Here is a 26,025-nt window from a genome sequence, read left to right as displayed (position 1 = left end):
AATTTCAAGGAACACATCTCATGGTTTTTTCCCTGCATTTTTCAGTCAGCTCAATACTAACATGTCCCACCTGCCATTTTTGTTGGGATAATTTTAAACATTTATTTTTTTTCCCTTTTTGGTATGTGAAAGGCCCCCACATACAAATACACTGAAAAAAAATATTTTTCTCTGTTTTTTTATTTAAAGTAATTTTAAGTGTAACTTGTGACAGTAGGGGGATAAAAGATCAGACTGAAGAAATTTTTATGCAACAGTACACCTTTCATCATTTAGAAAAATGCTGAAGCTAGCTACCTGGTAACTATGGTATTATAAGATATAACAAAGTCAAACAATAGCAGTATTTGAGTGCAGAGGCAGCAAGAAGCCAGTGGCACTTATATGGTTCAAACATAACTGTGTAAAAGCTAGGAGAGGTTTAACACTGTAATAATAATAAATTCCAAACTTTGCCAGGCTCAGTCATTCAAAACTTTTGATAAACGGTTCTGGTGAATTTCAAGATGCTGTTCTTAAACAACAGTATTAAGATCTAAATGGTTTAGCACCTAGTTATTTGACTGGAGAGCCTCTCTCCCCCAAACCAGTATTACCACTGACACTCTAGCCGAAGCTCACTTGGTATGAGCAGGAAGTGGATGGCAGAGCTTTTTGTGGGGGATTGTCAACCCTGAAATTCATGCTACTCTCTTTTGTTTGCCAGAGCGGGAATTCATTGATCCATCTAGGCAGGCTGCAAAGCAGATCTTTCCTCATAAGCATTTTAGGGAAATTGAATGCCATAAGTGGAGGAGTAGTTGTGACCAGACAGCAAATGTAAAAAATCGAGACAGGGTGGAGGGTAATAGGAGCCTATATAAGAAAAAAGACCCAAAAATCAGGGCCATCCCTATAAAATTGGGACATCTGGTCACCCTAAGGAGTTGAGACTGAAGGACATTTCTTGAGGTTTTGTGATATAAATGAGTAGAACATCTTTGGTTTTTTCCCTTTTGGAAGAATCTCTATATTGGTATTTCTGTAATTGGAACTTGGAATAAAAATATTTCATTGATATTTTAAAATTTGTTAATGATGCATTTCACATTTTAGGATCTTCCTGGAACTATGGTTAGGTCCTAGATTAAATAAAAAACACAACAGCCTCTCTAAATATCACTTCTAAACCATGGGGCTAGAGGAGGAAATGAAAATTTAAATTTAATGTTAATTTTACATTTTGCAAAAAGTTTAATTTTGTTTTGGCTGGTTTTGTGTGGATTGCCCACTTCTAGAAGTAGAGCCCTGGTATTGATTTAGCTGAGAAAGTTCATGTTCCAGAAGCATGCACTGAAATTAGGGAAGCAAACAAAAGTGGAAAGTTCCTGTATAAAATAAATACTTGGCACTTTTATCATGCTTTTCAACTTCAACACTAGATGTAAAAAAAAAAAAAAATCTGCAAAGCATTTTATAAAATAATCTACACAACTCTCCTGTCAGTACAATGGGTAAGTGTAACTATCTCTGTTTTGTACATGGAAGAAACTGAGGGAGAGAAATTAAAGTGCTGTTATGGTTAGACTACTGATTGGAAAAATAGCAACATTTTACTCAACTCATCTGCTTCCTGTTATATTCTAAATCACATCTGCTTATTTTATTAATTAAAATCAAGCTTTTATTCCTGTTAGCACTGCTTAACCAGTATTATTATGAATACTGAACTAGATATTGGATTTTCTGGCTTGTGCCTCATCAACAGAATTAATAGAATCATAGTACTAGAAGAGACCTCCAGGGGTCATCTAGTCCAGTCCCTTGCACTTATAGCAGGACTAAGTATTATTTAGACTGTAGAATTGTTAGCTACATTTCAAATTTATATTACTGGTAATGTTATATGTTGCATTTATGTCTTATGAAGAAAAATAGAGGGGTAGTTTAAACAAACAAACGATTGCGCTATGAACTTTACAGGAGAGTTCTTCACGTGCGTTAAGCACCTTTCCACCCACAAGATTAGATGAAGCTTCAAGCATGTTCAAGCTATGGATTGTAAAGCAGATAGAGAGATGTAGGCAGGCATCTTAAAGTGGCTGAATTTATTAAACAGCAATATGGATATGGCTGTTAACGCAAGAAATAAACTGGTGGAAAATCAGAAATATCAGCCTCTTTTTGTGTAGAAATAAAACATATAAAGTTGTTAGATTTCATTTTTAATATGCTCCCTCCCCAGTCTCATTAAAATGTATATACTAAGTGACTTGTGATGTTTATGGTTATTTAATGTGAGAGTACTGGTTATTTAATGTGGTTCCCAATAAAATTTTTACTGTAATCTCACATGCTAGTTATTTCTAAAATTGATTAGAATAACTGTTCTGGGGGATGAGATGACTCAGTAATTTGGTAATGGGTCATAAAGCCCTTTATCCCTAGGTCAGTGATTCAAATCCAGCCCAGATCTGTAGTGATCATCAGATGGCTGTTGATGGTCTATTTGGACAAGTATCCACATCAGTAACAATAGCTGACACTGACAACTTTGTTGGCAATCTCAGAGGGCTAAGTGAATGGGCATGATAACTTAACTTTCTCTTTACCTCTCTGTAAGCATTTGGACTCACTGCTGCAGCACCTCCTGCTGGTGACTTCTGGGAATTAGCTCATTCCAGCTCCAGAGCACCTTCTGCAGGCTGGTGATCCACCTTACCTGTGGCCCCTGTGTCCCTCCCAGGACCTTGGTGCTCAGTTTACCCAGGGTGCTGCCCCCCTGGCAATAACCCCTTTCAGCCTCAGGGTCTCCCCCTCCCAGGGGAGCCCCCACCCACTAGCCTCACTTCACCTTAGTGTTCAGCTACTGCTAATCCCCAACTACCCACCCCCCTCACTGGGGCAGGCTGCAGTGTAAGCCACTCATCATCAACAAAGGGGGTTCAGACCTGCTGCCTCTGCCTACCCATGGGCTGCCACCTGCAACTCAATACCTAATAGGCCTTACCAGGCCTTCAGCCTGGGGCTTTCCTAGGCTAGAGCTCCCTAGGCCTTTCCCCAGCCCTGCTCCACTCTAGGTTTCTATTTTAGCACCTTGCAGACAGCCTTTCTCCCTCTATAGACAGAGGGAGAGTGCCTGGGCTCTTGGCTCACAGCCTTTTATAAGGGCCAGCTGGGCCTGATTGGGGCATGACCCCAGCTGAGCCTACTTTCCTCCAATCAGCCCAGGCTTCTTGCCTCAGCCACAGAGCTCTCCTGGGCTGTTTACCCGCTCCTGCCCTGTGGGGATTGAATCACTCTGCTACATTACCCAAGTGGTCTTTCTGGATCTGATATGAGACACATAAATAATAAAAAAAAAAACAGTTTATGGATGAAAGTTAGTAGATTGACTGTATTGGATAAAGCCTGTTGTCTACAGGTGGAGATAAGTTGCTAGTTGTGACCTACAAAGCCCTAAATGGTCTGGGGTTGGTCTACCCAAGGGACTGCTTCTCTGCGTGGGATTTTTCTGCAGTTTTGTATAAGAATATTAGAAAAGTAAAAGCAGCTAGGTACAAACTGTAACTTCAAGATTGTTTTCATGATTGTATTCCATGACTCTTTTGGGAGATGTTGTGTCTACAGAGATATTGATGGTATTTTGTTCTCCTTTTTTTTTTTTTTTTTTTTTGAGAGAGAGGGGGGTGTGTGTGCAATGCATGTAAGTCTTGGTATTGAGTGGAACCAGCCTTGTTGCTAAAAATTACTGACACATTAGAAGAATAGCTCATCTTTGCTATAATATTACAGCTGCAGTTGTAGAAGTTGCTCCTGCCAGGGGCTAATCTGCAGCTTTATCACTTGACTTTAGAGAGCTTTGGGTTTTTTGTTTGTTTTATTTGGTTTTGGGGTTTTTGAGGGGGTGTTTTTTAGTTGTTCCTAAATCAATTCATGCTGCTTAAGTGTACTATATGCTCCCTTTCTCCACAATTTCTCAGCTGGTTGCATAATATTATCTTAACTTTTCCTATCTATGTTCAGTGGAACCAGTGCCGCAAAATACCAATAATGTGAAACTTGCAATTTGCATGCAGTTCTTTATGAAATTCTCTCTCTGATCAAGTCTTTATTTTGTCTAGTTTTTCAATAACTTATTTTGAACTACTTTGTGTTTCTTTCTAATACCTTTCTTTCTGGGGTGAATTTTCTCCCAGTTCTCCCCTTACCTTCAGAATCAGATACCTTTGTAGCAAAGTATATTTAATTATCTTCATAACAGCTCTCTGTTAAGAAGTATCCCAGCTACTTTAATCGGCTCCCTGCTAGAAAGCAACCCACTGGTACTTCCCCAATTTTCTTAAACAGCTAAGAGGATGGATCCAAGGTAATAGTATGGACATAATATTTCTGGACTTGGTGGACGTAGCATCACATAGCTCCATGGATTCACTGCTTCATCATGGACCGTGTCCATTTGATAGTGTAAAACATTTGAGCTCAGAGCCCCCCGCCCAGTGTTTTGCTTTGCAGTAGGCACAGCAATGATTGCAGTAGAGTAAATCCTATGTAAGGGTAACTCCTCATTAAGGCACAAATTGGTATATTTTCCTTAAAGTTGCTTACCTTGCTTCTTATTGAATAAGGTATGGCCAAATGGAATGAAAGAGCGTGCAAATTGCCTGTATCAGACCAGTGATTGTAGTGGTGGGGGATCCTTTCACAATAGTTATATGTCTTATGATGCTTGTAGACCAATAACCCAGGAGTGTAACAAATTCATCCTCTTCAAATTAGATTCCTCCAAATATTTTTTATTTTTTTAATTAAGGACCAATCTGGTTGTGGTGATTTAGCACATTGTCTGCACTCTTCCATCTCTAGATAGTTATCTTTTAAAGTAAGAGGACTGCATGCATTTCCTGGCTCACTGCTTTATCAAGTATCTTTTCAATAGATAGTGGACTGCCCCATACAAGAGAAAACAATACTTTCATTAGCTTTAACACCTGTTAGTCAGCTTTATTCCTTCTCAAAATATAGCTATGATGTTGCTCCCAAGTTGTATTCCAATATTTCAGAAGTGGCTTAGAAAACCACCCTCTTAATCAAATCCCTAGCAGGGCAGAAAGGTCCAACGGACCAGAGTAGGAAAACACTTTATGAGAGTTCAAGAGCTTCCTATGATGAATTGGGATTCAATTAAATAAAACCAGAAAACTTAGGATGAATATCAGGCAAACTTCCTGTCACTAAAGGGAAATGAAGTCAGACTAGAGGATCAAATTAGTCTTTGCCATCTCTAATTGCTATCATTAAATTACTTTTTTTAAGATTAGCTGGAAAGAAGTGAATAATTATAGAGTGGTATAGCTGGACTCCATCACAGACAAATCCTAGCATAGTACCTTAGAAATGAATATGAGAGTTTAGGCTCTCTTGAGCATGGGCTCATTAACAATAGATTATGTCAAAGAAATCTAACTTCTTCAAAGGAGCAAAAAAATTAATGAAAGCATGGCAGTGGATGTGAGTTACCTGGATTTCAGTAAGGCTTTTAGTAAGTTCTCCCACAGGCAATTGGTGAACAAAATGATAAATCTAGATATTGGCACTGATGAGAAAATATGTGCAAGTTGGCAGGAACAGTGAGGAGGGTTATCATTAATGGCACAAAATCCTCCTGGAGTGAAATGACAATTGGGTTCCCACAGGGTTTTATGCTGAGAACAATCCTGTTTAACATATTAATTATTGAGTTGGAAAATGGAACTACTGTATTTGCTTGGTATCCGTACTTCATATGGTACTGAAGCAGGAGATAGTTGACACAGTGGTGAATATAGTGAAATTGTAGGAGCTTTTGGACTTGTTGGATAAATTGTCAGATGACTAAAATATTCTTTTAAATCTAGGAGATGTGTTGCTTCTGGGGTAAGAAGAACAAAAAAGTGAAATACCAATTAAGCGGCTTAAATATTAATGAGACAGGCAAAAAGGCATGTAGAGGTGATATGAGCAGAGTCAGTATCCTAATAGAGGGGACAGGTTGCTTTAAACAAAGAATACATTTTAAATCTAAAGCAATGGGATTTATTTATTTATTTTGATCTTCTTATTTTTTTTGTATTTCTGCATGGCACTTCTGCATATTTCTGGAACATTGTATGAAATTTAGATAACTTAATTTAAAAGATCTCTAGTTATCAGAGAGACCACAGAGGAGGGCAATGTGGTTGGTTGACCTAAAGATATGGAAGTAGTCTTTTTTGATGAAAGAGATGCAGGGAGACTAAGGTATGATTTCATTAAAGTCTTCAAGTACAGGAATTTAGGAGTAGGCAGAGTGATATTCATAAGGAAGTGACCTCATGTTTTCACAAATAAAAATTTGACCAAGAAAGGTTTAGGCTACATTTGGTTTAGGCTGCATATCATATGGAGCTGGTCCTCGAGGAATCAATTCTGAAGCACTTAGAGGAGAGAAAAGTGATCAGTAACAGTCAGCATGGATTCACCAAGGGCAAGTCATGCCTGACTAACTTAATTGCCTTCTAACTTAATTGCCTGGCTCTCTGGATAAGGGGAAAGCAATAGATGTGTTATTCCTTAACTTTAGGAAAGCTTTTGATGTGGTCTCCCACAGTATTCATGCCAGCAAGTTAAAGAAGTATGGGCTAGATGAATGGATTATGAGGTGAATAGAAAGCTGGCTAGATCATCGGCTCAACAGATAGTGATTAATGGCTCCATGTCTAGTTGGCAGATGATATCAAGCAGAGTGCCCCAAGGGGTGGTCCTAGGGCCAGTTTTGTTCAATATCTTCATTAATGATCTGGAGGATGGTGTGGACTGCACTCTCAGAAAGTTTGCAGATGATTCTAAACTGGGAGGAGTGATAGATACGATGGAGGGTAGGGATAGGATATGGAGGGACCTAGACAAGTTAGAGGATTGGGCCAAAAGAAAACTGATGAGGTTCAACAAGGACAAGTGCAGAGTACTGCACTTAGGATGGAAAAATCCCATGCATGGCTACAGACTAGGAACCAAGTGGCTAGGCAGCAGTTCTGCAGAAAAGGACGTAGGGATTACAGTGGACGCAAAGCTGGATATGAGTCAACAGTGTGCCCTTGTTGCCAAGATGGCTAACAGCATTTTGGGCTGGATAACTGCCAGCAGATCAGAGGAAGTGATCATTCCCCTCTATTCAACATTGATGAGGCCTCATCTGGAGTATTGTGTCCAGTTTTGGGCCCCACACTTCAAGAAGGATGTGGAAAAATTGGAAGGAGTCCAGCAGAGGGTAACAAAAATGATTAGGGAGCTGGAGCACATGACTTATGAGCAGAGGCTGAAGGAACTGGGATTATTTAGTCTGCAGAAGAGAAGAATGAGGGAGGATTTGATAGCTGCTTTCAACTACCTAAAAGGGGTTTCCAAAGAGTATGGATCTAGACTGTTTTCAGTGGTACCAGATGACAAAACAAGGAGTAATGGTCTCAAGTTTCAGTGAGGGAGGTTTAGGTTGGATATTAGGAAAAACTTTTTCACTAAGAGGGTGGTGAATCACTGGAATGGGTTCCCTAGGGAGGTGGTGGAATCTCCTTCCTTAGAGGTTTTTAAGGTCAGGCTTGACAAAGCCCTAGCTAGGATGATTTAGATTGGGGATTGGTCCTGCTTTGAGCTCCTGACGTCTCGTCCAACCCTGAGATCCTATAATTCTATGATTTTAGAAGGGGCTTCTTGTAGGAATTGTTAACATTTGGATCAGTCTACGGTATGATATTGGGAGCACAAATTATCAACCACTTTAAAGCAAAGATAATGACTACTTACTACACTAAGTACTTTATAAACGCCATAGCTAGATATTTTGAATAAAAAAAAAATCTACAGTAGTTAAACATGCTTACTGAGTAACAGTGTACATCTGGTGCAAGGTGTGAGAATGAAATAAATATTCCTTTTAGTTGTCTTAATCCAAACATTTTGTCTGTCTACTTTAAAAGAACAGGGAATATTGCATTGATAATACCAAAAATTGATGAAAAGTTTATGAAAACTGGTCCATACTGTGAAATACGTAGATAATGTAAACATTCAATATTCATGAAGGTGCTCATTAACAATAAATAGAAATTTAGGCCAGATTGTCTCCTCTGCTTCTGTGAGGGGAGGCAATTTGTGCTAGGGTCAGACTGCATTGCATGGTATAAATTCACCCAACTCAGTCAGTAATCCATTTCTCAATGTCATTTTTCACAAGGATCTGATCCAAGGCCTATTGACTTCGATGAGCTTTCAATTTGGCTCCAATTTGGCTCCAATTTGGCTCCAGTAGAGAGGTGATGAGCTCAGATGTATTGGTCCATTAGAGCCCAATAGAACAGGTAGAACAGTTTCCATCTGAGGTCATGACAGCCTATGAGGCTAAGCTGCTGTATGTGAATGAATAATGGTTAGTGGTCCAGGATAAAATTGTCTAGTTTCTAAGTGACATAAGAGCCTTTCAATGGGACTTAGGTGCTTTTCAAAATGAGACTTAAGCCTAAGCTACTGTAGGTACTTTTGAGACACTTTTCTCCTCAACTGTCATAATTATTTTTTGAACAGAATTGCATTCTTATGTGCCTTGCAGAAAAAAAAAATAGACATGTTCTTACATGTGGCTATTTAAAAACTAGTTGGAAAAAATTAAACACTGACAACTTGACCTTATTTTTTTTCCTTTTTTTGTCCAGCAATCACTCTCTAATTGTTATTGACTTGAGCATCTGGCCATGCCACCATGGTGTGTGTGTGTGTGTGTGTGTGTGTGTGTGGTATGCATGTAACCATGTTTGAGTTATTTTTCTTGTTTAAGTTTATGGAGAGAAAAGGCAGTGCACATAAGAAACAAAATAAACAGCTATGTCAAAAATGTAGAGTTTAAATGAACAGAGACAAATATCCCTCCAAACCATCCTGTCCCATCTTTTAACTTTCTTTTTTAGGTAAGGTGGTTGGGGCCTCCCATGTCAACTGCTGTTATTTCAGCCAGATCTGCTGAAGGCTGTGCTTGTCAGTGACTGATGACAGGTGCTCCTACCCACAGGATGTTTCTCCTCTCTGCCTTCTTCTGTCATCTACTTTTCCTTTTCAGTGTTTGTATCTTTCATTCTTTCTGTCTACCTCTTTCCTTTCATATTTCCCTGGAATTTTTTTACCACTTCTTGCACAGTTACTTTCAGATTCTTTTTTACTTTGTGCACTCCTCTACTTTAAGTCTGATTCTTTTTGTCTGTCCATACCCATTGTGACACATAGCACAGTCTTCTGGATTGAGAAAAAGGCTATGAACCAGGATCTTTTGAGTTCCAGTCCTGGCTCTTGCACTGATGCATAGTGTGACTTTGGACAAGTCACTTACCATCTAATGAGATATAGAGAAGCTAAATTTCTTGGAGGAGGAAACGTAGATTCTTAAAATACATATGCCTCAAAATAGGTTAGCTACAGTTCTTACAATATTTTTCTATTAACAAATACAAATCAGGTAAGCAGAGAACACTTTGTTTGTGACTTACACTCTGAGTAAAGGATAGGGTAGTGGGAAAGGATCACACTTTATGTCAGAGAATCAGATTTAGAATACATTTACTACAGGCCATATGCATTTTTCAAATAGCATGGCTTTTCTAAATATAAGATGTGGAGTTCTCAAATCCCTTATAAAAACTTATTTAAAGTGTTGTAGAAATTCATTTAAAACCATATGTCACAACATACTTAGGCACGAGCTGCTAGATGAGAGATGGGAGGTTGTTGATAGTATGGAAGCAGAGATAAAGTTGCTTAGTTTATCTGAACTGTGCACTTTCATGCCTCCCAATTATTTTTATTTTTTTTAAAACTGCAGTGTTCCATTAACAAACTTTCTAAGTGCATTAGCTGTGTGTCTGCTCAACCTTAAATCTAAATGAACTGTTTGTTTGTTTGTTTTTGTCTGGGATATTACTTGTTAATCTACTACACAGGACTGTTGAGAATTATTTAGTTCATACTTCCACTGGGTTTTGAAAATGTAAGCTTTTATAAAAGGACTAAGGTATTATTTCACTCTTGCTTATTGCAACTCTCTTGTTACTCTTATTTCTATTTTTCTTCTTTGTTCTTCCTGTCTCTTTTTTATTTTTATTTTTTAAACAAACAAGTATCCTTTGCCTAACATAATTGTAGTAAGGCCCAGTATGAGGCCTCTCATACAAGGCCTTATGTTTCAGGCCTTCTTCTTACTACAATTATCTTCTTCCAGTAGTAAATGTAGTGTTAGGAAAACAGTTTTGTGTTCCTCCACTACTGTCACTAGGGTCATCCCTCATTATTGCTTGTCTTTTGTGTGCTTTTACCCTATACAGATACTCCCCGACTTACGCAAGCATTCTGTTCTGGAACACCTTGCGTAAGTCTGGGTTTGTATGAGTTGGGTTTGCATAACCCAGGGAGCATCTGTCCTATACAGATTTAATGGGGGAGATCAGTGTTTCTCAAATTGGGGGTCCTGACCCAAAAGGGAGTTGCAGGGGTTCACAAGGTTATTTCAGATCTGAGCGACCAGAGAGTGACAGCTGCTGGCCAGGCGCCCAGCTCTGCAGTCAGCTCCATGCATGCAGCAGTACAGAAGTACATACCATGCCACACTTACTTCTGCGCTGCTGCCTTCAGAGTTGGGCAGCCAGAGAGTGGCGGTTGCTGACTGAGGGCCCAATTCTGCAGGCAGTAGCGCAGAAGTTAAGGTGCCTTCAGAGCTAGGCCCCTGGCCAGCAGCAGCGCAGAAAGTAAGGGTAGCAGTCATGCAAACCCCCCTTTACAATAACCTTGCGACTCTCTCCCAACAACTCCTTTTTGGGTCAGGACCCTACAATTACAACATTGAAATTTCCAATTTAAATAGCTGAAATCATGAAATTTAGAATTTTAAAATTTTATGACTGTGAGTTTGACCAAAATGGACTGTGAATTTGGTAGGTCCCAAACTATGTATAGAGATATGTTTATGAAAGACTGTGATTTGGAGACACTCCCTCATAAGGGACAGTATTGTGAATGTGGGAATTTGGAGATGTGCCCTGGAGACAGGGCTTGGGAACATAGCATGGCTGTGTTCAGCAGAGAGGGTCTCCAGTTTGTTTTATTAAAATTTTATTCCTTTCGCATTCACTAATTTGTTATTTAATGAACCCAAAGATCGTTACACTATTGATGAAAGCAACACATTGTAATGTGGTAGGCTCGAGTTTGATTTCTCCCTGTTTTCCATGAGTGGAAAAGACAAGTCTCATATACAGTAAAATATGTCAATATTTGTTTTTAAAAGCTCAGGGTAGTGTGGACTCATGCAGAGTTCCACTGACATTAGGATTCTGCCTGGACACAGGGGCCCACACTACCATGGAAACAGACACAGAGTGGTGCAGGAGCAGGAGCAAGGGCAGTTGGTTGACACTACTGGCAATGGGAGTGTTCCTGACCAGATATTGATGCTGAGCAGACTGAAGAGACTGCTTCTCCTAAGAGCCTATATATCTACCCTGGAATCATGTGGGTGGGTCCTCGCTTGTGATTGGCTGGCATGGGGCCTATCAAAAGATCTGCACGTAATTGCCTCTGATGGCTCATCCCACACTCTGGCTTTAAATCATGCGCTGTCAGCGGAACAATAGTGAATATGTTTTTCATTCAGGTTTTATACTGAGGAACTGCATGTCCTCTCCAATAACCATTTAGAAAGATGTTGGTCATAATTTAGTTCAGTGAAACTTACTTTTGGATAAAGAGTAGTACATATCTGTAAAGGTATAAGTGTTGATACCCAAACTAACTTCAGCTTTCAAGAAACATTGGATTATTATCTATCTGGTTCCATTTTGAAAATCTATATTGACAATGTAAGGTTTTGAAAAGCAAATACTCCTAGAGAAAAGCAAGAACATTAAAGTAACTTGGAAAAGATTGTAGGCAATGTTGAAGCTATGTTGGTCCTAGGATATTAGAGAAGCAAGATGGGTGAGGTAATACCTTTTGCTGTACCAATTTCTGTTGGTAAAAGAGAAACTTTTGAACTTACACAAAAGATATTACTTCATCCACCGTGTCTCTCTTGGAAAATATTGGCTTTCTTTCTGAGCTGGGAAATTAAGATGAAAAGAGAATTTTTCCTGACAACAACCTTTTCTCTCTCACATTTAAAAAAAATAGCTTATTTTATATTTAAACAAAAATATTAATTGTATTAAATTGTGTGGTGTTCCTCTATTGACAGATAGCATAGGTTCTCCTCCTTATACATAATTGGTTGGCACAAATGTGGTGGTGTCATGCTGTCTGGTGTGGCTCATGGCCATGAGTACCTACCTCAGGGCAGACTGTCAAAAGCAGGGCAGACCCCCAAACTGATGGTATGTTCTATAATTAGATTTCACCAAGATAGTGCCAAATTGAACTCCTAAAGTAATGCAATAGTCTTATAATGGAGTCACAGACAGTCCTCTTAGGCACGGGGAAAGCTAGCCTATGCAGTAAATGGTCACTTGCACCAAAACCCACAGAATATTCAGGTTGCACCCAGTGCCAACAGACCAGTTACTCACCCAGTATTTGCTTCCCAAATTTCACACCAAAGACAATGTCTGAAGTCAATTCTATAGCAAATTAACTAAAGATTTATTAACCAGGAAAAATAAATGAGCGTTATTGAGAGGTTAATACAAGTAAAATATATGTACAGGTGAGTCACAGTCTATAATTCCAAATGGTTGCAGAGATGAAGTGATCTGCCTGTTTCTCAAAAGTCTTTCAGGGCTACCCAGAATAATTCTGGGGATCTCTGTGTTCTTGTTTGGTTATTCTGCCCCATTAGAATCCAAACAGTCCAGAGATGAAGGATTTTTCCTTGTGTCCATAGTTATAGCTTCTTGTCACAGAAAAATAAGTTGACAGAGTCACTACCCATGTGGGCTCTTTCTTTGATGATGCGGAGACAGAGGAAAGCATTTAGAGTCTTTGATCATCATACATGACCCCTTCTTCTGAAATATGCAGGGATTAGCACGTTCCTGCTATAGTCCTTCATTTGCATTACATATTGGGTTACTTAGTTACAGAGTGTTAGAGTGTCACAGGGCACTAGTTCAGGTGGTTCTGCAGTTATAAACACACTCCAGACTGGTTATCATTCACCAAGGTGTGCATTTATTTCCCTCTTACATCACCAGAACATGCAACATGGGCTTATAGCAAGGACAGACTTCCTTGTAGCCCTCACTCTTCAGCGCAGGCTCACTCTCTGAGCTTCCTTCTAAGTTCCTCTTGAGCGCCTTCCTCAGTTGCCTTTGCTTCATGTTTCCTCTCCTTATATTCTCCCCAATTACCTTGTTAGCCCAGTGATTATCATCCAGGTGGTCACAATCCCCCACCAGAAGGTGTGTAATGGTTAAGGATATGATTCAGTCATGGAGATCACGGAAGTAATGGATTCTGTGACTTTACTGGAGCTCCACGACTTTGGCTTCAGCTGTCAGAAGCTGGGGCTGGAGTCAGGGTTGTGAACCCTTCACCCTTGGTTTCAGCCAGGGCTGAGGCTGTGTATCCCTGCATCTCTGTGTCATGGCCAGTGCTGAAGACAGCTGTATGCCCCCTTGGTCCCCTGTGTCCAGAGCCTGGGCTGTGCACCCCCCTTTCCCCATTGCAGCTTTGGTCCATGCCAGAGCCAGGTCTGTGTATCTCCCCTCCCATGGCTTCGGCTGTAGCTGGAGTTGCTGCTGTGTGTCTCTGCCCCGTGGCTTCAGCCAGGATTGAAGCTGGGACTGTGCTTTCCCCCACCCAGCCCTACTCCTCCCCACCATGGCAGCGGGGCTGGGGTTGTGTCACACCATGGGGCTTCAACTGTCATTCCTTCTCTCCTCTCACCCCATCCTCTCTCCCCTCATTATTTTTATTAAAAGCAAAGGTCATGGCTCCCATGAAATTTTTTTTTTTTTGTATATTGCCCGCAACCTGTCCATGACTTTTACTAAAAATAACCGTGACAAAATCTTGACCTTAGTAATTCCCCGAGGCTGCAGCACTTTCAGTTATCAGGGATATATAGAATGCAAGTGTTCACTGTTACATTATAACATGGGGCATAGTTGAGTGGGAAAAATACATGCATTATCCATCTGGTTTCCAGCTATGCATTTGTAAATGTTCGGTGAGGCCTAGGGCTTTGGCATAAACTGGCTCCTGGTCAGCCAGTGTCCCACCTGGCCTAAGTGCATTGGAATACTTCAGGGCTGTGAGGTTCTTGTGCTTAAATATAATATGTGAAGTAATGTTTTTGCTTGTTTGGGTAGAAGAGATAACAGAATATGATCAACAGACTATTCCGTGTTTGAATGCTTTTTCGGCTTGGAAAGAATTCGCTACGAGTTGCAAGGAAAATCTTTAATCCTCACAGATTATGCTCAGGCGTGTAACCCCTATTTACTCTTCTTTTTTATTTTAAGTTTTTCAAGTAGCATTAGTGAATGAAATAGAATGAATAATTATTTAACTTGACATTTTTGTTTGTTTTGCTTAACTGTGTTAACTTTGCAATCAGGGTGGATTGATTTAAAGAAAGGCAATTTAAGTCATGATTTAAATCAGAAATTGGAAAACCTTGATTTTAATAAATTTTTCCATTTGTACTTTAGTTCTTCTTCGAGAGATGTCCCTGTGGGTGCTCCACTCTAGGTGTCGGTGCGCCCCTGTAACTTTGATTGGAGATTTTTTGCAGCAGTACTCGTAGTGGCCACACATGCTCAGAGCCTGTCACCCGTTCTGAGTATATCACTAGTGAGCACGCGTGGCCGGTTCCCTCAGTTCCTTCTCTACCGCCCCCGCTTGAGACGGAGCTCAGCAGACTCCTTAAAGAATTTCTTTAAATAATTTGTAGTTAGACAGTTTCTTGTTAGTTAGTTGTTAGCGTTACCTATCTTTTTTTCTACTGTTTAAAATAAAAAAAAATTTTTTTTGTTCTCTCAGCCACTTCAAATATGCCTGGCTCCACAGGCTTTAAGCACTGCTCCTCCTGTAAAGACGCTATCTCTCTCTCTGATGGACATTCACAGTGCATAAAATGCTTGGGGGAGACCCATATTCCCCAAAAATGTACTCACTGCACTAAACTAAGCTCCAGAGCGAGAAAGGATAAAGAGATAAAATTCAAACTTATTTTACTTCAGAAATCTCTAGGGTCCGCCTCAGACCCTGGTGCAGACTCTGCCTCCGCTCACAGACACAGCTCTCCCACTTCAAAGAAGCAGAAGAAAGCAGCTAAACGAGAACACCTTCACCCAAAATCAAAAGAAACCCTTAGACACAAATCTTCTCCAGTCAGATCCACAGTCTCCTTACTGGTGCTCCCCCACCTGAGCACTTTCGATGAGCCGGGCTCCTCCGGCACCGCGCTAAGCCCGCCTGTGCTTTCGGCGGCAGCGCGAGGCTCCAGTGCCGAGACGACAGGCTTTCAGTTGCCTGCCTCGATTATGGCACCTATCGGCACCGTGATGAATGAGGCACCGACAACTCAGGCCCCCCTTGAGACACCGCAGCCTGCTATTAATAGCGTGGCACCGACTGCAGCACCGGCATTACCAACGCTACTTGGCACGGAGCCAAGATTAAGAACTCCGGTGTCAGCCTGGGTTCTCTCACAGCAATTCTATCAGTCTTCGCCTTCGGCTGCTTCCGCTCTGCCGTTTACCCACTCAAGTGACCTCCTAGTGTCACCTATGCTGCAATCGCCCTTTCTTAGAGACGGCTTCTCCCTGACGAATGATTCAGGGTCCGAACAGCTTTCCTCTAGTGAGGAGGAGTCTGAACTACAGGGTGATGTTTCAATACAACCAGAATTCCGTCCTCAGAGTCCTGTCACCTGCAGACACAGGAAAATTGTCTCAAACCACCCTCAAGACCCTGCCTCCTGGTGTGTTAACCCCTGGATGGCACCACCTATGCCTTTTCCATCACCATGGCAGTACTGGGTTCCATGGCCATCTTTCCCTCTGTAGCACACCCGCTATTCTACTCACACGAGACGTGAACATCCAAATCATATGACTCACTTGGCGGCCCCCTCCCATCCTCAGGATCAATTAACTCCAGCTCCTGACGCAGTATTAACTGACATACCAACTGAAGCAATACCTGAAGAAGGTTTACTTCTCTCCCCTCCCCCGCCCTCAGACGATTTTTCGAAATTCCAAGATCTCTTTAAAAGGGTTGCCAGTGAGCTTAGAATCAATCTAGAGGAAGTACCTGACCAACAACATGAGTTAACGGACATCCTGCAACTCTCTTCGTCATCCAGACTGGCATTACCAATTAATCCAGCCCTTCTGGAACCTGCTAAATCCATCTGGAGGCTCCGCCACAAGCCAAGCCTACTGACAAAGACAATGCGAACGCGTAATTACTTGATTCTCATAGGGCTGCTCGATTCCTTTTCTCACTATCCTGCGGCCTCTCTGGTAGTGGACAAGCCAATCACAAAGGAACAATACAAGTATTCCGCCATATCCCAGCCAACAGAGCAACACACCTAGACCTGCTGGGTCACAGGTGTATGCACTTCAACTTTCATTTTCAATGCAATTATAACTCATTCTAGCAAGTACGATCATAAAACTATAACACGTTTAATTGGACTTTATTGGAATGCATCCAGACTACTAAGAAACACATGTCACAACAGTTTACAGCTTTAGTTTCCGAGGGCCAAATCATATCCCGCACGGCTCTCCAAGCAGCTCTGGATTCAGCCAATACTGCAGCAAGATCCACCGCTACAAGCGGTGGTCATGCGCCGAGGTTCATGGCTTTCCTCTTCTCTCTTTCCTCGCGAGGTTCAGAGCACCATAGAGGATCTCCCTTTTGATGGTGACAAACTCTTTGCTTCCACCACTAATGAGGTGCTTCACTCAATGAAGGACTCAAGGGCAACTCTTCGGTCCTTAGGTATCCAAACCCTACAAACAGAAGGCGACAGTACAGATATCAACCTTACCACCGTCCGCGCTACCCCTCATATACTCAGCATTTCCCGAGATCTCAGGATCAACAACAACAACACCAACGCCCAGAGGTCCAGATACCAGCGGCGTCGCCCCCCAATTCTTCCGGGATGCCCCAACTTCCTCAAAATAATAAGCAAATTTGAACCTTTGGTCGAGGGTCTCGTAAACGTCGTCCCCAACTCCAGCGTATGCACTGCCCACAACTATCTTTGGACACCGTCTACAGCCATTTTTACACCAATGGCAGAATATTACCACCGACAAGTGGGTTCTAGAGGTCATCACAACAGGGTATTCCATCCCCTTCCTCTCCTTACCTCCCACCACCCACACCCACCCCCTTCCCTCTTCAGGGACACCTTTCACGAGCCACACCTCCAGCAAGAAGTACAACATCTCCTTCACCTGGGTGCTATCGAACTCGTGCCCGACCACAAGGGAAAGGATTCTACTCCTCCCTTATTTCCTAACACAGAAGAAAACTGGAGAGATGGCGACGACCGATCCTCGACCTCAGGAGGCTCAACAATTCGTCAAGAAGCAAAAGTTCAAGATGGTTACTCTCACCACCATAATTCCAGCCCTGGAGCAGGGCGATTGGTTTTCAGCCCTCGACCTACAAGACGCCTATTTTCACGTCACTATCCACCCAGCCCACAGACGTTTTCTTCGTTTTACCCTCGGCTCAACGCATTACCAATACAGAGTTCTACCATTTGGCCTTTCCACTGCCCCTCGAGTTTTCTCCAAGCTCCTAGCGGTAGTCACGGCCTACCTCAGGAAAAAAGGGTTATAATATTTCCTTACCTAGACGATTGCCTCCTCAAGGCCTCCACATTACGCCGAGGCCCTCCGCTTCACAAAAATCACCATCGAGTGCTTTCAATCCCTGGGCCTGCAAATAAACGAAAACAAATCCACATTAAGTCCTACCCAACGCCTGGACTTTATAGGAGCGAGCCTCGACTCCAGAACCGGACGGGCATCCTTTCCACCCGACCGATTCAATACCATAAAACTGCTGGCTACAAGGCTTCGCAGCAGCCCTCGGGTCACCGCCCTGAGACTGCCTCCAACTACTGGGGCACATGTCCTCGTGCACTTTCGTGGTCCAGAATGCACGTCTCCACATGAGGTGCTTCCAAGCTTGGCTGGCCACGGTTTACAAACCGAACGTGCACTCAATAAAACAAACAATTAACCATACCTTACCGGGTCAAAGACTCTTTCATATGGTGGACAGTCCCCGACAACCTCTGTTCTGGAGTCCCCTTCCTCCAGACTCCACCAAACTGTGATGATGACGACCGATGCATCCCTCACCGGCTGGGGTGCCCATATCTCTCACCAAACAGTCACGGGCTATGGTCTCATTCTGAGACCTCCCTGCACACATAAACGTTCTAGAACTTCGAGCTATCCGGAATGCTTGCCGTTGCTTCCTCCCACTAATCAAGAATCAGCATGTACGCATAATGACAGACAACATTGCCTGCATGTTCTACGTAAACAGACAAGGGGGGGTCGTTCCCACTCTTTGTTGTTCAGAGGCCATGAAACTCTGGAATTGGTGCCTTGCGAACCACATCCGGATATCAGCTGCTTACATCCCAGGCGTGATGAACACCACTGCCGACAAGCTAAGCAGACGTTTTCCCTTCGGAGCACGAATGGGAGATAGACAACAGAATCATTCTCAACATATTTCGCACTTGGGGTCACCCAACCATAGATCTCTTTCGCAACCCGAAAAACACGAAATGCCTCAATTTCTGCTCCAGGGCGGGACTGGGCAAACACTCCCTCGGGACGCATTCATGATCTCCTGGCACCGGCCCTTCGTTTATGCTTTTCCCCCAATACCATTGCTCAACAGGGTCCTCACGAAGATACGAACGGATCGTGCCAGGATAATCTTGATCGCACCTTCATGGCCGAGACAACCGTGGTTCCCATTCCTCACCAGAATGTCAATTCAACCACCGATCTCCCTGCCTCTCATCCCCAACCTCTTATCACAGCAACACGGCCGGCTTCTTCACCCAATCTCTCCATGCTTCACCTCAAAGCTTGGTACCTGCATGGTTCTCCCAACAAAGAGAACTAGACTGTTCCGACCAAGTTCAGAGGGTACTTCTACACAGCAGAACACAATCCACCCGTACCACCTACCTCCGAAAGTGGAAAAGATTCACAAAATGGTGCTCAACCAAACAACTGTCTCCTACCTCTGCACCTCTTCCCTGCATACTCGATTATCTATTGGACATTAAACAATCCAGGCCTTCATTCAGCTCCATTAGAGTCCACTTAGCTGCCATCACAACCTTTCATGGTACAGTTGACAATACCTCGGTCTTCACTCATCCCATCACCAAGCGTTTCCTGAAAGGACTCCAATCCCTATATCCAGACATTAAGCCACCTACCCCTCCATGGGATCTTCACCTAGTATTGTCCTATTTAACTCATCAACCCTTTGAGCCCTTAGCCACCTGCTCCCTTTTGCACCTCTCAATGAAAACAGCCTTTTTGGTGGCCATTACCTCCGCCAGACGGGCAGGCGAGATAGCAGCCCTTATGGCAGATCCCCCATATACACTCTTCTTCAAGGACAAAGTTACTCTACGCCTACACCCAAAATTCCTTCCCAAAGTTCATGTTTCATTTCACATCAATGAACCAATACACTTACCAACTTTCTTTCTGAAACCACATGCAAACTCCTTCGAAGCCACAATGCACACACTTGATGTACGCAGGGCTTATCCTTTTATTTGGACAGAACCAAACCCTTCAGGAACTCTCCTAGACTCTTTGTCTCCATCGCAGAGCATTCCAAAGGCGTGGCTATCTCTACCCAGAGACTTTTGAACTGGATCTCTGATTGCATACGACTCTGCTATCAGATAAAGAACATTACACCTCCAGCATTGATCAGAACACATTCCACTAGATCTGTATCTACCTCTGTAGCCTTCTTACGTAAAGTACCCTTGTCTGACATTTGTAGGGCGGCCACTTGGTTCTCCCACCACACATTTGTTAAACACTATGCCCTTACTCAAGGCCCTCTCTCTGACATTTGATTAGGCAGGGCAATATTATTTACTGCATTCCTGTCAGATCCGAAGTCCCTACCTCCTTGAGATACAGTGTTTCAAAGTCACCTAGAGTGGAGCACCCATAGGGACATCTCTCTCTCGAAGAGGAGGTTACTCACCTTGTGCAGTAACTGACATTCTTCGAGATGAGTGTCCCTGTGGGTGCTTCACTACCCACCCTCCTCCCCTCTACTTTGGAGTTGGTGTAGCCTCCGTTGTAGAGAAGGAACTGAGGGAACCAGCAGCGCATGCTTACTAGTGATATACTCAGAACGGGTGACAGGCTCTGAGCATGCGTGGCCGCTATGAGTACTGCTGCAAAAAATCTCTGATCAAAGGCGCAGGGGCACACCGACACCTAGAGTGGAGCACCCACAGGGACACTCATCTCAAAGAACGTCAGTTACGGCACAAGGTGAGTAACCTCCTCTTATTGTCTAAATAACGGTGTTTTTTCATTGGTTGACATAACCATTAAAACATGTTGATTCACAACTAAATGGAGTCTTTATACTAGATTTGGTACATCTTTTTGCTACCTAGAGCAGTACACCATAACCATCTACATTTATTTAAGCAATTATATTGCTTAATATTTTAAGATTTTTATTTATAGTTGATTTTAGTATATTAGAAAATAGTGAATTATATAATGCTTATTTACTAGATAATTAATTTTAGCTTGTGATTTGTTTTGCATGGCATTAGGTTAGTAATTACAATTTCATTAAACACATAAAACAGCTTATACAATTTATTTTTATTAAAACAACCTTAAATGTTTTGGATATATAAACTTCTCTTATCAAAACACGTTTCACATTTATAACTAAACGATTTATTAAAGGAACAGAAGGATTAACTGTAGACAGTGAATTAAACTGATTGTTTCAGTTCAACCTGGAGAAATTTTCAAATATGCCTGGATGAAAGTGACCGGAGCTTAAATTTCTACTCACTTATGTCTCTTGAAAATGAGAAAAGTCTCATAACTTATTTAAACTGTCCTTTAAACTGTTAAAACTAGTAGATCTCATTTCTTCCCATCTCATTTTTATTCATAGACTGGAAGTGAAAGAAAAGTTTTCCTGCTTTTTCAACTCCCAATCGATTTCTCAGATTTAAATGAATTAATCCAAATGAAGACAATATTATTTCTGTGCCTGAAAAAGAGGCTACTGCTGTCAAAAGTTGGTTTAGTACTTCAACAGACTTTTGTTCCAGGTGCTTAGCTAGTGATTTCCAGTGGTATGTTCAGTGATGTGACTTTCTTTAAAATTTCTTCAGCAAACGTGTACAGCTTTAGTGGTTCACCTCAAGCCCTGAAATTTATTATGGCTAGCATGACCATGGTGATTATTAGATGCCCATGTCAATCAGCATCATGTTCTTCCGCAGTTAGACATCTACCCTGATAGTTTTGGTGGAGCATATTGGCAATAATGAATGACAGGAGGGCCGTTTTTGCATGTGCAAATTATAAGGAGCATGGATTAGTTAGGTTCTGCAGTATTATGCTCTGCTTTCATATTGGCTTATAATATATTTTAGGTAGTGTGTGGATAAGATAAAAATCTTTGTCTCTTGTGAAATGCCTTTGGTTTGCATTTACATACCTGTGGTTCTGAGTGGTAGTTAATGGGCATTGCAACTCTTCTGAATGACACAGGGCAAGTCCCTCCTATTTCATGTCCTTCCTATTACAAGTCCTTCCATCCGATGTTGCCTGGTGGCAAGCAATGTTTACAGTACTAAGTGCTATGGATTGCACACTTCAGGGTAGGTGCCTGAATGCCTCTGCTTTTGTAAATTATAATGTGCCTTTCATATTACTCAAATACATTTCTCTGTGGTTAAGTGTAGGCAGTAATTAATTTGGATTAAGAAAACCATTTTAAATGTCTGGGTTAATTAAATATAGAAGGCTTTATTCTGATCTCAGCTATACAAGACACTGTAAAACATTATTATTGCTGCTTTCATTATTATTTATTATTGTTATATGGAAGTGCTCATGCTATGCTAGGCACTTTTCAGAAATTTAAAACGGGATGGATCCGAACCCAGTGAGCTCACTGTCCAAAGACTGGTAGGTAGACAGAGGTTAGAGGAAGAGGAACAACAAATGGTTAGCTTTTATTCAAGTCATCATAGTAATGCTAACCCCAAACCTTCAAAAATTCTGAGTTAACCTCTCCCCACCAAATCATGAGATTTTTTTAAAATAATAAATTTTGTTTCTTTTTATAAGTGTTCTGGGTTTTGAGCCTTTATGGTTCACATTTGCAAGCTGTTCTCTGCAGTGGTGGAGGTTGTAAAACTTCCTTTTTTTTTTTTTTTTTGTAAATAAATGCTGAGGCGTTCACGTAATTACATTTTTCCAAGAGCGGAGGCTTCCAGAAAAACAGCAAATATTGCCGGACTGATGATAAAATTGCAAGAATTGGCAGCACTGCAACTAGCTCAAATGTAGACAGCATGACAAAAGTGGGTGTTGAAGCAGTTCAGAGAGAATGTAGCAGGAAAGGGACCTTGTGAATGAATTCAAACATAGTGTGAAATTTGCGGTGGGTCTTGTGTACATATGGGAGATAGGTAAGTAATGCAGGAATATTTGTTGTATATCTTGTGTGCACAGAATATGTAAGTACTCCTCTTTATGTAATATCTAAAAATATACAGACTGAATAATTTACATAAGTTTATGTAATTTTGTCTCGTCTAGGGAGCATGACTTCTGCAACTTCACCTATCATTTTAAAATGGGACCCCAAAAGCTTAGAAATCAGGACTCTTACAGTAGAGAGGCTCTTGGAACCACTTGTTACACAGGTAAGTTGATTGTTTTGTACAGTGGTCTGTGGTGGGATGTTAGATGGGGTGGGATCTGAGTTACTACAGAGAATTCTTTCCTGGATGCTGGCTGCTGAGTCTTGCCCACATGCTCAGGGTTTAACTGATAGCCATATTTGGGGTCAGGAAGGAATTTTCCTCCAGATTGGCAGAGGCCCTGGAGGTTTTTGCCTTCCTCTGCAGCATGGGGCACGGGTCACTTGCTGGAGGATTCTCTGCAGCTTGAGGTCTTCAAACCACGATTTGAGGATTTCAATAACTCAGATATAGGTTAGGGGTTTGTTACAGGAGTGGGTGGGTGAGATTCTGTGGCCTGCATTGTGCAGGTCAGACTAGATAATCATAATGGTCCCTTCTGACCTTAAAGTCTATGAGTCTATGAATTAGTTGTTGTTTTGAATGTGATGCTGCATCTCAGTGTATTGTTGTTAAATACTTATATTACAGTAGTGCTTAAGGGCTCCCAGGCAGTCTCCATGTGCTAGGCAGTGTGTGGCTAGCATCATTCAGTTGCACAATCCAAGCAGTGGCTGGCCAAAAGTGCTCACTCACATAGCTGCGGGTAGCTTACGTGCTTGAGGCTGTGCGGGAACAAGAGAGGGTAAAGCTGGCTCCCATAGTCAAGGTTTGGGGTGACCTAGCAGATCACTGGTCCAGAGAACACCAGGGGAATGTCACACGGGTCTAGCTTTAATTTAACATGTTAATGAACTCTCCTGACAAACCTAGACAGATAAATGTACTGCTAATGTGGAGGACTCTTTTAAAACCTGCAAGATCCTAACATGCTGAGTTGGGGTGAGGAATTAGGTTATGAGTTGTCTTTCGCTTTGGTCTTGCTGATAGAAGGGGAAGTCAGACAAAGTTATAGCAGGATGACTCTGTTAGGCAGTAATAGGCCAGGAAAAGGCAACTTTTACTAAAGGGTGAAAAGTCTGCCAGGAGGGGAAAGTTCCATGGTGTCTGATGAAAGTAGTAAAGATCCTGTTAGGTTGGGACGAGTGATTTTTAAACTCAGGTTTCTGGATTTGCCTTGGTGAAGTTTGGTGTTGCTGAGTTTAAGATCAGCAAGACCCATGTACATAATGTAAATAATTATACCTGACTTTGTGACGTTTTATCCAACAATAAAAAGTAACATGTGCCCTGAAGTCCACCACTGTTTGGCTGAATGCAGCAACATGTTGATTTTTTTTCATAGTTTGGCAGCAAGATGAAGGTGGGAGGCCAGCCGATCAAGGGATATGCAGATCATTCCCCTCTATTCAACATTGGTGAAGGCTCATCTTGAGTATTGTGCCCAGTTTTGGGCCCCAGATTACAAGAAGGATGTGGAAAAATTGGAGAATCCAGTGGAGGGCAACAAAAATGATTAGGGGGCTGGAGCACATGACTTATGAGAAGAGGCTGAGGGAACTGGGATTGTTTAGTCTGCAGAAGAGAAGAATGAGGGGGAATTTGATAGCTACTTTCAACTACCTGAAAGTAGATTCCAAAGAGGATGGATCTAGACTGTTCTTAGTGGTAGTAGATGACAAAACAAGGAGTAATGGTCTCAAGTTGCAGTGGGGGAGGTTTAGGTTGGATATTAGGAAAAAACTTTTTCACTAAGAGGGTGGTGAATCACTGGAATGGGTTCCCTAGGGAGGTGGTGGAATCTCCCTCCTTAGAGGGTCAGGCTTGACAAAGCCCTGGGTGGCATGATTTAGTTGGGGATGGGTCCTGCTTTGAGCACGGGGTGAGGTCCCTTGCAACCCTGAGATTCTATGAATGCACGGTCTCACTTCAGGAGCGGAAAATTGAATCAGTTTGTACATTTCAGAGTTTGTGATGGTCCCTAAGCAACTTCTTGATTTCATAGATTTTTGAGGGCATAAGGGACCTTTAGATTTCCTAGTCTGACCTCCTATATAACAGGATTTCAAACAGCCACCCTGTTTTGAGTCCAATAATTTGTGTTTGACTAAAGCATATCTTCCAGAAAGGCATCCACTCTTGATCTGAAGACTTCAAGAGCTGGGAAATTCACTGTTTCCCTTGGTAATTTATTCCAGTGGTTAATCATTCTCACTGTTCTTTTTTAAAGTGCCTTCTTTATCATTTGAATTTGTCAGCCATTGGTTCCCATTATGCCTTTCTCAGGTAAATAAAAAATCCTGTTAATCGTGGTATTTTCTCCCTGTAAAGGTACTTGTATACTGTAATAAAGCCACTGCTCAATCTTCTTTTTGATAAACCAGAAAAATTGAGCTTCTTAAGTCTCTTGCTGTAGGAATATTTCTTCATCTTTCAGATAATTTTTGTTGTTCTTTTCTGCTTTGCTTATGACTGGCCCTGCTAGTATGAAATGTTCTGAGCACAATACATTTATTTTTAACAGAAACACAAAAATGATTGCTGTTGAATTTGTTTGATGATCCATTTCCTTTCCATATATGGAAGGCTTCCTGTGGAATTCTGTTGCTGTGACCTCTCATGGTCAATGTAGTCAGCTTTTTGGTCCCACTAAAATGGAACTGTAAGAGACATATTGAAAATGATATAGGACCTTTTCAATAAGAGTGTAAGCTAAAATATTCAAGTTCTTCTCAAAGTGATTGCCTTTGTCTATTCCACTGTAGGTGTATGCGTGCCTCGTGCATGGTTGTCAGAGGATTTTTCCCTCAGCAGTACCCGTTGGGGCAGCACAAGTGCCCTCTGGTACCTCAGGCCACTGTACACAGTATAAAGGTCCAATCAGCTCCCGACTCCCCTCAGTGCTTTCCTGCTATCAGTGACAGTTGTTGGAGCTGTTATCTTTGCATTTGCAAGTATTCCCTCCCTTCTTGTGTATATATAGTACCTGTCATGTTAGTTTAGCATAGAGTAGTGTATTTTGTGGGTAGCTAGAGATTAGAGTAAGTTTAGTTTAGTTCTTAGAGACATGCAATCTCTGGTGCCCGTTTGGGTACTGATCCAGTGCTGAAAGGCAAATGCTGTGTTCTCCTTGCTTCAAGGCCTGTTGCTCATGTGGCACACCTATGTCA

The 26,025-nt window shown here is 41.8% G+C and overlaps 1 protein-coding gene across 2 annotated transcripts in view; it reads left to right on the top strand.

The window, feature by feature from the left end:
• CTNNA2 (catenin alpha 2) overlaps positions 1-26,025 on the top strand; it is an 826,679-nt gene that overhangs the window by 84,503 nt on the left and 716,151 nt on the right. For both annotated transcript variants that reach the window (XM_075066660.1, XM_075066659.1), the window contains exon 2: positions 22,872-22,978. In XM_075066660.1, the coding sequence (XP_074922761.1) occupies positions 22,877-22,978 (102 nt within the window). In that variant the 5' untranslated portion in view covers positions 22,872-22,876. The remainder of the gene's footprint in view (positions 1-22,871; positions 22,979-26,025) is intronic.

Source organism: Chelonoidis abingdonii, chromosome 5 (genome assembly GCF_003597395.2).
Source record: "Chelonoidis abingdonii isolate Lonesome George chromosome 5, CheloAbing_2.0, whole genome shotgun sequence".
NCBI lineage: Eukaryota > Metazoa > Chordata > Testudines > Testudinidae > Chelonoidis > Chelonoidis abingdonii.
This window is presented reverse-complemented; position numbering and strand designations above follow the sequence as displayed.